The sequence below is a fragment of the Anopheles arabiensis genome, chromosome 3, assembly GCF_016920715.1.
Source record: "Anopheles arabiensis isolate DONGOLA chromosome 3, AaraD3, whole genome shotgun sequence".
NCBI classification, from domain to species: Eukaryota; Metazoa; Arthropoda; class Insecta; order Diptera; family Culicidae; genus Anopheles; species Anopheles arabiensis.
Genome location: NC_053518.1, coordinates 40,112,639 through 40,125,500, shown reverse-complemented (window position 1 = coordinate 40,125,500; position 12,862 = coordinate 40,112,639). Strand labels below are relative to the sequence as shown.

General features: G+C 41.4%; 1 protein-coding gene across 4 annotated transcripts in view; it reads left to right on the top strand.

The window, feature by feature from the left end:
• The window catches only part of LOC120900529 (neural-cadherin-like), a 267,774-nt gene that overhangs the window by 236,421 nt on the left and 18,491 nt on the right, over positions 1-12,862 (top strand). For all 4 annotated transcript variants that reach the window (XM_040307637.1, XM_040307636.1, XM_040307635.1 and 1 more), the window contains 2 exons: positions 6,243-6,358; positions 6,509-6,673. In XM_040307637.1, coding sequence (XP_040163571.1) covers positions 6,243-6,358; positions 6,509-6,673 — 281 coding nt within the window. The remainder of the gene's footprint in view (positions 1-6,242; positions 6,359-6,508; positions 6,674-12,862) is intronic.

Genomic DNA, 12,862 nt, shown 5'->3' with positions numbered 1-12,862 from the left:
TTGGCATTCCTTCACAAAACCAACACGAGAAAATATAACACTCCAATTGCACGAACAATCAGAGAACGCAGAAGGCAGAAAAAATCTGTAAAACTTTTCAACAATGAAAAATCATCGCTTCACCACAAATCTTCACAGCCATGTTCCGCGCCATGCAGTTCTACATTCCTAACGACTGCTTTCGAAGCTTGCCCATCGATAGGATAATGGGACACAGCAGAACAACTGTAAATGACAAAAGTTGCACTGTGCCCGTTTTCGTTGTCCCATGGAGTGCGAGTTGTGGTACTGATTGCAATTCCAAGGGTGTGAAGCTGCAGTGCATCTCCCGGGTCCCAAGAGACTAGCTGCAATATATTGCTCTATTTGTTGTGTTGCTTATTGTGCTTGTGCAAGCGATGTAACAATACGGATTGGATACGATGTACAGATCATTCAAAATAAAGTCATAAATTCTGTCTAATGTTTCCGGTGCGCGCTAAGATATGACGCTGATGCAGATGTTTCAACAGCATAAGAACCAAATGGAAGTTTCGACTCATGCGGAAATGATACAGTGTGCATTGTTAAAAATATTGTAAGGAGGACTAGTTGGCGGTTTCAATTGTGCTTTTTCCAGTTTTTTGTAGAAATAAGGATTTCGGCTTGGTGTTTCTTTAGAGCTTGTTATTTATAGTGGCAAATAAAAAAAAATCGTTTCAAAACCTCTTGAACAAGGTTTGATTTCCCCTAAAATCCCAAATTGAACAATGAATTAAAAATTTTCCACTAACCATGAAACAATTAATTGTTGTACCAGTAATTGTGTGTGCCAGTTTATTTAAAATTTAAATTGAATTTAAATTTAATTTCAATTGACATTTCTCGGACTCTTTTACAATGTTATTGATTAACCGGAAACCGTCCCAAGCACTAAAGATTATTGACATTCTGCTATGTTATAATTCATGAATATATAGATAGATTGTACACAATCTCATTCAGAAGCTCTATCGTTTAATTTCCACTCTTGCATAAAAGCGAAAAAAGTGCAAAAATACAAAAAAAAATAATATGGCAAATGCTATTAGTACAGCAAAAACAGCAAGCGCAACTACACAAAATTGCACAAGAATTGATGCACTCAAAAGGATTCAGCAAATTTTTGAAAAATTTAAAAGAATAACTTATACCACGTTTCCATTCCATTATCCTTGACACGACGTTGACGACACGCTAACCCGTTGAATGATTGCTTTGCGTTTCGCAGAGACACAAAAACCAACCATTCAAAAAGACGTGGTAAATGGAACAAGACAAGCTGAGACAGAGTGCACTAAAACGAAATAAAAAAAAAAACGAGCCAACTTTCTCCGTACCTTACCTTCTCCAAGTCTCATGTACAAAGACACAAAAAAGGAGGGAGAACAAAAAAAAATCATTCAACTTGAACGTAACAGCTCGACGCTGAAGACTTGCCGGATTGCACGTGCATTCTGCTCAACGGTGCATAGTGAATCGCATACCGTCGAACGTCACCTGCAGACCAGCATGCCCAGTCGATGCCACAAAATGGCATGAGGGGAGGGGAAATTTTCTGTCCCAACCATTCGCCCGATTGCAAATCCGTGTGGTGGATAGGAATGTACCTGAGAGATGTCCAAATCGTTGTCCTTGCTGCGAATGCTTCGAAGGAAAGTGGCTGGAAAGCGGGACAAGAGAATGTGTGAATGTGTGTTTTGCGTGTGCATGAGCCAGTGTGATTGGAACGGATTTCCATGCATCAAGTAGATGAGCCAATATTGGTCTTCTGAAACCGCATCAAAGTTGGATGGAAACGCTCCCAGCGATGCTGCTAGCTGGTGCGAACCAACGCGAAGGGATTTAAGTGAAGCGCTACTTTAATGTACTGTTGTGAACCGCAGACCATCGGCAATAACAAACCGTACAATCTTCTTTAATCATTTTGAGAGTAAGAGCTTTTGTGGTTTCTTCATGGTTTTCAAGAGATATCTCGCACCAGCAGCTGGAGAAACCCAGTAATAGAAAATAGAGAAATCACATGAGCGTTACTGAAACCAAAGAAGATGCAGAACGGTATACACAAATACACACATCATACTATATCCATCTCATCCAAGGGTTTCAAAATGAAAGACCAAATATTTGTTGCCTGTGGGGATTTGTGATTTGTGAACGTTGAAAGATATATTCATACACATTCTTTTTTTTTTCAAAACCATACGGTTATTTATTGCACGGATATGCTCATCCCTGTAATAGTTTTTTAATTGTCTATTGTCATGTCCTACTTATAAAATCGGATACTGTGTCAAAGTTTCAACCGTTAAACCTTTCTCATAATTAAAACTCACAGCCAGCACTTCCAAAATGCGTGTAAATTTCTTGAGACAACAAACCAGCAATATTCTTTTGCCTTTTCTGTAGTCCTGAGAAAATGATATGATCTGATCTAAAACAAACTACATTCCGTTTTCTTATTTTATCTCTCATATATTTACTCATAAATAGTGCAGATGTTTTTGTTTTTGTATTTAAAAAAAGTGTATTTTAATAAAATACCACGAAGACCATTTTTCAACAAAACAACAAAATTTACTTGTCATTTTCTTACAACCTGATCTGAATTCGAATGCCATGCAGTTCAGTAGGTTAACATGTTTTAACCTTACCCGAAACAGGTCTTGTGTATTTGTTTGTGTGCAAATAAACGAAAAATCCTCAGCTTGTAAACCTTACTTGATAAACAAACATAAATTTTCTCCAAGAATACTACCACGGCCTAACAAATAAAACATGCACAAACAACGCACGTGCGACCTCAAAATATGAATAACCTAAAAAAAAAAACAATAATACGCAGTGTCTGCCAGTCGGTTTGGTGATACAAGTTTCAACCTCGCCGCAGGAAAGGATTCACTGTTACCGCAACCATCATCCATCATGTCAAACTGACCAAAAACAACTTCGCCAAAGTTGAAATGAGCACTAACTAACGTTGCGAGCAGAAAAAAAACTGATTCTGTTCCATCGTACCAACGCACCGAACAAAAGGACGCTCGACATGACATTGAGCATGTCATTTTGAGCTTAATTTCGTCAACAACAACGGGATGTCCGAAAGAATTGGCGTACAAGAAAGATAGTTTCTTTGTGAGCAACTGTATCTGTTTTTCAATACTTGTATGAAATTTATTTGTGCAAATATATGAAATTTTCTATTCTCTGCGCTATTCAACTGTTGTACACACGTTCTTTGTTGCAACTAATCATGACCCCAAATTGGTGAAGTGGATTTTCGTGTTACCGAAAAGCTCCATCACCAGGATGATCGGAACTGACAGTTACAATGATGCCAGTTGTTGGGCCCAGGATCTGTAAGGATGAATTCATATCAAAGCATCACCCGTCATTGTGATCGAGTAGTGAAGCACTATCCTTGGAGAGGGATTCCAAGGGACGGTCCAACACATCACATCAAATTGTATTATTTTTGTGAACACTTTTTTACCTATCTGCTCTTTACACGTTGGGTACCAGGTGTTTAACAATGAACTACTTAAACACCGAGAATCAGCTTGTATCGGTTATATTATCATAAAATCGCTCAGACGGTGAGATTTCACTTTAAATAAAAATAATTGGATGGGGGCTGGAAAAAATGAAAAATAGGATTTCTTTACAAATCCCGGAAATAGTTACCAGTTTCGTGAAGCTTAGCCCAAACGTGGCACGGAAAAACATATAAACTGTTACGATTTTTTTTTCCCGTAAGAACGGCCTAGTTGGTCGAAATGTTACGGTTCAATTGTGTTCAATTGTACGGTTCAATTCTTCGGCTTTTAGTCCCACCAAGGCCCGTAAAAGGGCGTTTGGTTGAGAACATGGTGACTCCATTTCTTAGTTAAAGGTGTTTCCTGTGGCTAAAGAATTTCTTCACAGCCTAGAAACATCTTTACCATTTGTCAAAATCTGTCAAAATGCCAAATTTATTGCAGAATAGCATAAATATCATTTTCACTTATTGTTTGCAAGTACACAGCATTAACAAAAACAAATGAAATATTTCGGACATTCCTTTAAACAACTGCAACAAAAGTCATAACTTAATCTCAGCGAATTCTAACCATCGCTTCCATCAGATGCTTCCTCTATCCAGGGTCTAGTCAGCATAACAATTTACTTATTGTTTTAAACATTGCATTTTCATATTCGTGTCCCTTGCAAGCTGACTAAACAAATAACTTTTAATGAAAATCTTGCGGCAGCTATGACATTTTTCTACCACACCTCCTTTAACAACTTTCTAATTTCATACCATCGAAAATTACATGCATTGTATGCGGCATGAACCTCGGCTACACCAGCCATCACCAAACGGCAGCTATTTGGCAACGCAAATAAAGTTCAATCAAAGTTACGCTTTCACGCGCCACCATGACGCTGACTGGAATATAAATGTAGTCTAATTTGACAACTCAACGAAGGTGATGGCGACCAACACCCCCGGCGAGTATTATAAAGTTTGGGAGGAAATTTTGTCCTCCCAGTGTGCACCAAAATGCTTTCAGTATGCGCCCCGCAAGCCCTGATTGCATGTTTCCCTCCAGGGAGTAATCTAATTTTACACGACCGGTTCTAATCAAATCAAGGCGCTTTGTTAAACTGTACGCTCTACTCTCAAACATAACTATTGCTATATTTTACGGTCAATGGTAAAGCGGGAAAACGCAACAAGAGGTAGCAACAAGAGTGTTCTATGGACGGGGGAATACTTGCGGTAATCGTTACAATCGCTTTAGAGCTACGAGTCCCAAAAACCATCCCTAATGGTTTGACCAATGCTAACACTGCACAACGGGAGCGTCTCCATTTGCCTGACGCTGTAACACGAAAACCGGACCTGATCTAAATGGACTTGTACCACGTACCGCGACATGTACATGCATCTGTTTCACCCCGACAGTGGCGAGGCGTTGGGGTAGTAATTTATGAAAATGTATGTATATAAACATAATAAATCCAACCGCACAGCTCTAACGCCTACGATGGCGTCCCTTTCTGGTGAACCGGAAGCACAACAGGGGATGTACTATATTTTACATGAAAAATTAATATGACCCGATGCTCCGTCCGTCATTTGTGCAGTTTGAAAAGATGCTACCCAGCCGCCGACTGTGGTAGCGAGCGTGTGTTGGCCGTCACCCTTGAGTTGCCGCCCAAATTCGATTCAAAAATGTATGCAACAAAACGAATGATGGAAAACTACAAGGAACATACACACATATACAAGCGTTTCTGCGAACATATATTGTCACACGGTATGAACAATATATATTTTCACTGATGCATTTTTTAACACTTAAAGCGTCGTGTCGTATGAATTCGCGTGACGGTTTTGCTGACCGTTCAACTTCGCATCTGACGCTCAGTGATTCTCTTGAGAACGAATGAGGTAGGAAAGAGGGAACGAGAACGACATGTGCTACGCCGCTTATCACAATGAAACAAAAGAGTGATAACAATGGTACAAGAAACTGTCGTTCTCATCGCTCTCTTGCCATGTACTACTTGCTCACTCAAAAACTGTGACGTCAGGCCGGCGGTCAAAGTGTTAAGCTGAACCCTTTCAAAATATAATTGTCTAAAACTAATAATATGTCAAAGCTTTGGAGTGAGTAAGTATTCGGTTTATATGATTTTGCACAACACGTACAAGCACACACACACCCAATCCATTCTTAAACATTAATAGACAACTTCACTGTATGGTTTACTCATAGCTGGAACCAATTGAAGCGTGCTGTAGTTTTTTTTTTTTAAATTGGCATAATTATGTGTTTCTGCCAACCTTGATTGCCTCTGGTTAGTATGGAATATCAAATAATATAGCGAAACATTTACAGAGATAGCCAAAGACATCCTTTAAAATTTATCTTTCAACTTGCTCACGGAGTAGAAGGACTCTATTCATCAGTGAACTATTTTGACATGTACTGCGTTCGTTTGTATTGCTCCATAACCTTTCCTCGGGAGGGCACAAATCAACCGCTGCATCGTTGATTGGGATGGGAGGAGCTAATTATCATACATGATTTGAAACACCTCGTCGGACCAACTTGAATCGTACAGTTTCCCCCATGCGTTTGAAATAGAGCTCCATTAAAGCTTTAAAGCTCATTTAAAGCGGCACAGCCGGTCTAATAATCATCCCATTCCTTTTTTTGCTCTTTTCATTACAGCGTCCGGTGTACGATACAAGATCTCGAGCGGTAACGTAGGCAATGTGTTTGCGATACGCAACACAACCGGCGCCCTGTACGTAGCCAAGGCGTTGGATTATGAGAAGATCAAAAAGGTAAGACCACCTTCCTACTTTCCGCGTGTGGTGAGAATGTGTCAGATTATGCATGCTCTCATGTATAATCCGAGCCATTTCTTCGCCATCCTCGATACACGTTTAATAAAGCTTTTTCGTGTTTCCTTTGCTTAAAATCTTCCCTACCAGTATGAGCTACGGTTGACGGCCTCGGATAATTTTAAGGAGAACTACACCACCGTTCTGATCAACGTACGCGATGTAAACGACAATCCGCCGGTGTTTGAGAAATCGTCATATCGTACACAAATCACCGAGGAAGACGACCGAGGCTTGCCAAAGCGTGTGCTGCGGGTAAGTGTTGAAAAATAGAACCCCAATAGAGGGGGCCGGATTGAACCATCTGACTCTTACGTTCGAGACAGTTTGGCTAGAGGCGACTTATGTTTGAGGGACTGGAGAAGTCAGAAAGCATTTTTGCAACGAAAAGCCCGGGATAACTCAAGGGTGATATCACTGATACAAGGGGACGGTATTTGGGATTTGGTCTCGTGCTTATCGTTCCCTATATCATTCTGTATCTTGTAACATTGCCGCCCAACACAAACACCTGATTTGAGGATGAAGATGAGCTGCTCCTTCTATTTCATCAGTTCCCTACACTAGATCAGTTCTATTTCAAGGCGTTCAAAACGGCCGAGCACTTTTGCTCGCATACGAATAGTACGAGTGTGCGTCTTTCTTCCGAACAAATCTTTAACTACATGTTCACCGGGATGTTAAAATTGGGTCCATTTTTCATCAAGCCTTTGTTGCGTTCATTTTCCTTTACACATCCGGTGCGCTTTTAGAAAGTGTACGTTTGCGTGTGTCCCACAGGATCCTATCAGAAGATTTGCTTAACCTTCTTAGAAAATTTTAACGAGGGTCACACGATCTGATTGAGTCGAGCCTGCAAAATATATCTACGTGGAAACGTACGTTGCTCGAAATTTTACCTTCCATGTCGAATAAATCCAATGCTGGAGGTGAAGCCAAAATGTTTGGCTAATGGGCACTCGCACGCTTTTTTCTATATGGTAAGGGACAGCCCTAAAGGGCTGTCAACTATCTTGCGATCAGATCGAACGAGTTTGCAATTTTCAGCTTCATGGGTGTATGAGTTTCAATAGCTAGCGAGAGGACAGTGAATTGGAAGCTAATAAAACTGATACGCATTTTTTTATTGCACCAAAAAGTACCGTCATCTGTCTAGATCGCCCAGATGTTGCAATGCTCTGGAGATTTTGCTCACAAAATTAGGCCAATTTTACCTGTATCAAGTGTACCGAGGATGATAAAGAGAGAGGAAAAAAACACAACCTAAACCTGACCAAATCAAACGGTATGGTTTATTGTTTGTTTGTGGACTGTGCCTGCGGGCTGTAATTTTGGAAAGTCATCAAAACTAAATAGTGCTGTGGTTGATTTGCAATACGAGTGTAATACGAGCAATACGAGTGAGTCGGGAAGCCTATATTTTGGACATTTATCAAGAAGTTGTAAGCAAAGGGCCAACCTTGCACAAAGCCCGGGTCGATTTATGATTAGGGAAGCTCATGGGAAAAAGCGGTTCTAATTACGAATTCAGTACTAATTTTCAACCCATTATCAATGATTCAAACAGTCAAATCGACATCAAACAACTTCCCAACACAGTGCGACACTGTGCCTGTACTCCCAGCTGTCTCTCCGTTTGTAATTCTCTTGCTTGCCAGTTAATAATTCAGTTTAAAGCAACCACACAAAACTCGGCCGTTTGTAGAACGGTAGATAAGTCCCGAGGCACCATAAACTTTGACGCACACATTCAGATGCTTTTTTGTTACTGTTGCGGTGGTCGGGATGAACACCCATCGCGAGCAGAAATATGCAACCAATAGGAGGCGCTAAGAAATCGGTTCATTGGGACTTCACGGCAGCAGGAAACAAATGCTTACGCACTCCCAGAAACGCTTGGTCCGAGCCGAACGGAAATAGAGAGATGCTGACAAATAACAATAAATGTAAAATATTTAATAGAACAATAAACATTAAAAATAATGGTTCGAGTCTGGGAGAGATGAGTCCAGGGAGACATTATGTGGCCGTGGAAACTGGAATTCGGTCAATGGCACAAGAATGGTATACGCAGTGCTGAGTGCAATGATTTGGGAGGGACAATGGAGACCGGGACTTCCCGAGTCTGGTAAATAGAAGATGAAAAATTGCCACCAACTGGTCAGGTCAACCGTCAATTCCCAAATCTCTGAGGCATCATAATGCTTCCCGGGTGAAGTTCTACGCATTGTTGCAAATGGTTTTCCAGTTGAAAAGCTAGCTCCACATGACGTGCCAGGAGGGCTCTTACCAAAACCAAAGGGAAAAATCTCAAACAACAACAACAAAATTAAACACACGGACACATTTAAGCCCCTTCCCGCATGCTGTTTTGCGCCGGACGTGATGTGTTGTTCCCTGTTTCGTCATTGAAAGTTCCTCCAAAAATCATTAAAAGCAGCTCAACAATGCAATTGTAAAATGATTCCGTCCAACATACAGGGTGTGTGGGCTAAATTTGACACCTGGCCTTTGGGTTTATATCTCAGGGTTGAGTTGACGTATCGAAATGATTGATATGTTATTGGATTGCTAAAAATTGTGCAAACAAGTGTAAAAAATGTCTAGCTCCGTAAATATGTGGAACCCGTCCAAATTGTACAAGCGCGTAACGTGTGTTATGATGGTTCGTGCCGGCCATACGAATGCCGAAATTCGGAAGGCCGCCATGTGTTCGCTGAACACCGTAAAAACAATACGGTGGCCAATGGGCGGCCGTACGTTTGGCCGCAAGATTCAGCACCATGCCATATGGCCGTAAAAACACGCCAATGGCTCACTGCTCACTGTATGTTGGTAGCAGTTCGTAATCTCGGGGAGTGAGAGCACACTAAAAATAAAGGTCTTTTTCACGTTTTCTTGTTGAGTTGATCTCAACATTGTCACAAGTGATTGAATTTAGTTAACAGCACAAATTTTGCAGGCGGGTTACTTCATTTCAATTCTTCATATCACCCAGCTAGCAAATCTTTTAAAGAGCTCTTGCTTGACAGTTGCTATAGAAAATGGTAACTGTACTGATATTTGCTCCCATAGAAAACTCGAGTTGCGAGTTTTAGCTATCTAGTGTAGGGCACACTCATACACACTAGCTTTGCAGTCTAAACATAGCCGGAAAGCTAAAAAAAAACTGCACAGGTTGAAAATGTTCATAAACTGAGCTAAAACTGAGTGAAATTGATGAAACGTTTGTAAACAACCTGATTAAACAACCAATTACCTATTCTCTGGAATTAAAATCACCCACAAACTGCTGCAATGAATTCATTTACAGACACACCATTTTAAACATTATTGCTATTCTATGCGAATGTAAAACTCATTCTATCCGTTTATTGATTGAGGGCATAGGATCGCCAATAGAATTTCCAGTAATGCACTTAGCATTCATTGCAAATGATCCCATTTCCCATTACAATCATTTTACGCATCCGCCGGTTTGACCCCTGCCGAATGCAACCCTGCACAATTTCTGGGTATCTGGGTAATTCCCTAGTCAAGCACCAACTCAATCTATTCTTCCTCATCAATATTTGTGTATTTATGCAATAGTCACCATCATCATCATCATCATTGGCGTTCCTTTCTATACGGTTGCCAACGAGACGTAGCACAGGAGAGAGCGCGATAATGAATCAGTTGCACCGAAACTAATACGATTTCCGGCACTCAGGAAACGATTGACTATTGGTCCAATTGCTACACTAAATGCGTTTCCTCCAACCATTGCTGTTGGTCGATTCACAATTGTTGCCGTGACAAAAAAGCAATTCCATTCAATCGGAGCTTTAATTAACTTGCTATCATCTGTGCCTTTTTAGATAGTGAAGAAGAGAAAGTGCTTCCAAACGGTAGCACTCGAACGATTCGAAGCAATAAATATGAAAAACGATCTCCTCATAAGCTGGTTTATGTGTCGGTGGATTTTTGCATCGAAGGCGAGGCACCAAGCATCGCAACCATCAACTCGTTTCATAAGCTACCGTATGGTTGAGAGTCTGTTTTTTTCTTGTTGTTATTTCCCACTGATTCTCACTTCCGCAAAGCTGCAACGCTCTGCTAACGTTTTCCATTCTACGAGCAGTTTGGGTGACCGGACTATTCGTCGAAAAGCCTGAGTAGTGTGAAGAATTCGGGGTTACACATTCTTCTTTGTGGGCAGCAAAAAATGATAATTCATTGGATGGCACAAATCACCCTATCTAGTCGAGGGCAGGATTTCTCTTTTTTTTTTAATCAAAAATCCGGTCTTCCTTCTAAAACCGCGAAACCAGTATGCAAGGGTTGGCCGCTTTAGTAGTGGTTCGAGTAAAAGCTTTGGAAGTTGGAATTTCTCTCCTTCTTTCGTTTTATCCCGTTGTGCCCGTGTCGTTTCAAAGGGCGAGTGCTGGACTAGGATTAACGGGTTTGAAGTAGTTTTATGTAGCCATTTTGCTTAATGTATTCCACGTCATAAATAACGCTCGATCGTTCCTCAACTTCGGTAATTGGCGCCCAGTGTGTAGCCCGGAGGGTCGACTATTAACTAAACCACAGCAATTATAGAAAGTTGTGTTAAGCTGACTTGTTGGCTTGATTAGCATAAGAATTTAAACGGAAATTTGGTATCCCATTTTCTCTTGACCCCAATCAACAAAACCCGTGCTTGTGGTAGTGTTATAAAATTTGAGCATTAGTTACTAAAATCCAACATAAATCGATCGAATCGTTTTAAGCGATCCATAAACTATTTCATTTTCAGTGCAAAAAAATGTGTTAAAATTTTACTGAATGCACACCAATTCCGGCTATTGTGACTCGAAGGAGTCCCGAGATGTATAACCTGCTTAACTGGTATACAATTTTAATTTCACTTTAGATTTGCTCTCTGAGCTACCACTATCGTTGCAGACTGGTTTCTTCTCGGATCGATGTTTGGCAAACAATGAATAATTTATTTCAACTTTACGATTCTTCCCAAGCCTCTTGTCACCAGCCTTATGGGCATGGTTGACCAATGGATCTTACCGCACGGAAAGAATGTTCAAAAGCTTGCCATCATGAAAACCAAGCCTGGTTCTCGGAAAAGAACAAACAAGTACAACTACTTCGTTCGTCCAGAGTTCGTGCTGTGTCAGCGCTAAAACTTTTCGTTCAACTGCTATTTGCCGGCTTTTGGGATAGGGCGTAAAGTTCACCTCCGTAAGACCACAACGTAATACTTTGGCGGCTCGTAATAGCTGGCGGGGATGTCCAGCCCGCTAGAGAATTCGTCTCTTCGCAACCCGATACGGTCTGCTCGTTTCACCCGAGAAGGACATCTTCCATCCAGTGATGTGGCCGATGGTTACATTAGTACGGCCTTTTCGGTTGATGTTTTATCTTTCACCGCAGGGCGACAGACGCCGTCACGTTTGCTTTTGCACGCCATCGGAGCGTAGATATTAATCTGTACCGAAGGGCACGGAGCGGTAACGGAGCGTTTGAAGGCCGTCGACTGAAAATCTTAACATCGTTTTCCGGTCTTTGAAAACTGGGATGGCAACTAAGTAACCATCCACCGTTCCTTGCACACACTCTCCCCCTGGGTCAGACTCTGCCTCACTATGATACGCTGTCGCCTACGAAAATGAAATAACCGGAAAAATACCCGTTCGAATCAACGGTCAGCCCGTTTTCCACCCGTCTTGCCCCTCGCGTCGCGCATTTGCGGCTCGGTTAGAAACAAACCGGTAACACAATTTCCGGTGCTCTCATTTACCGATATAGCTAATGAAAGAAACATCACAGGGAGTCGCAGAAGAGCGCCGAAACCATCATACCTCCCCTTTTCGGTTCGTTTTATTTGCCCAGCCAACCAGGGACGGAAGCTCGAAACGAAACCGAACCCCATGATTTCTGTCAAAGTGGAAACACCAACCACTACCACAAATCGGACCCGAAATCTATTTCGTGTGCCAGTGGTTTCGGCTTCGAAGCAAAAGCGCAATTCGATAAGATTCGTTACGCTTTTATTTTTGGTTTAGGTGCGGGATGAGCGGGGAAGGCGCGTACGTGGGGAACCATCCTACAAGACCTACGAATGTCCCTTGGGATCCTTAGACACCAGCAGGATCTACTTTCCGGAAAAAGGAACACCCTACTATCCTGCCATCGCATCTGAACTGCACTGTGTGCAGATAGTTAAGATAACTCCTACCTGTCCAGGCGGTAATGGTTATTGTCACTTCAGTGAAGGTGAACCGTGCAAACTCTATTGACTTTTAATGGCGAATGACCAGCTCCAACACTGGCTCCAATGACTGTTAACGAGCTGTTTCAGATAGTTTGGGGCATTCAAAGTAAACTTACCATTAGGGAAATAAATACGAAGCCATAACATCGGAACAGGAAGACTTGCTGATGATTTTATTATAACGATTGTTC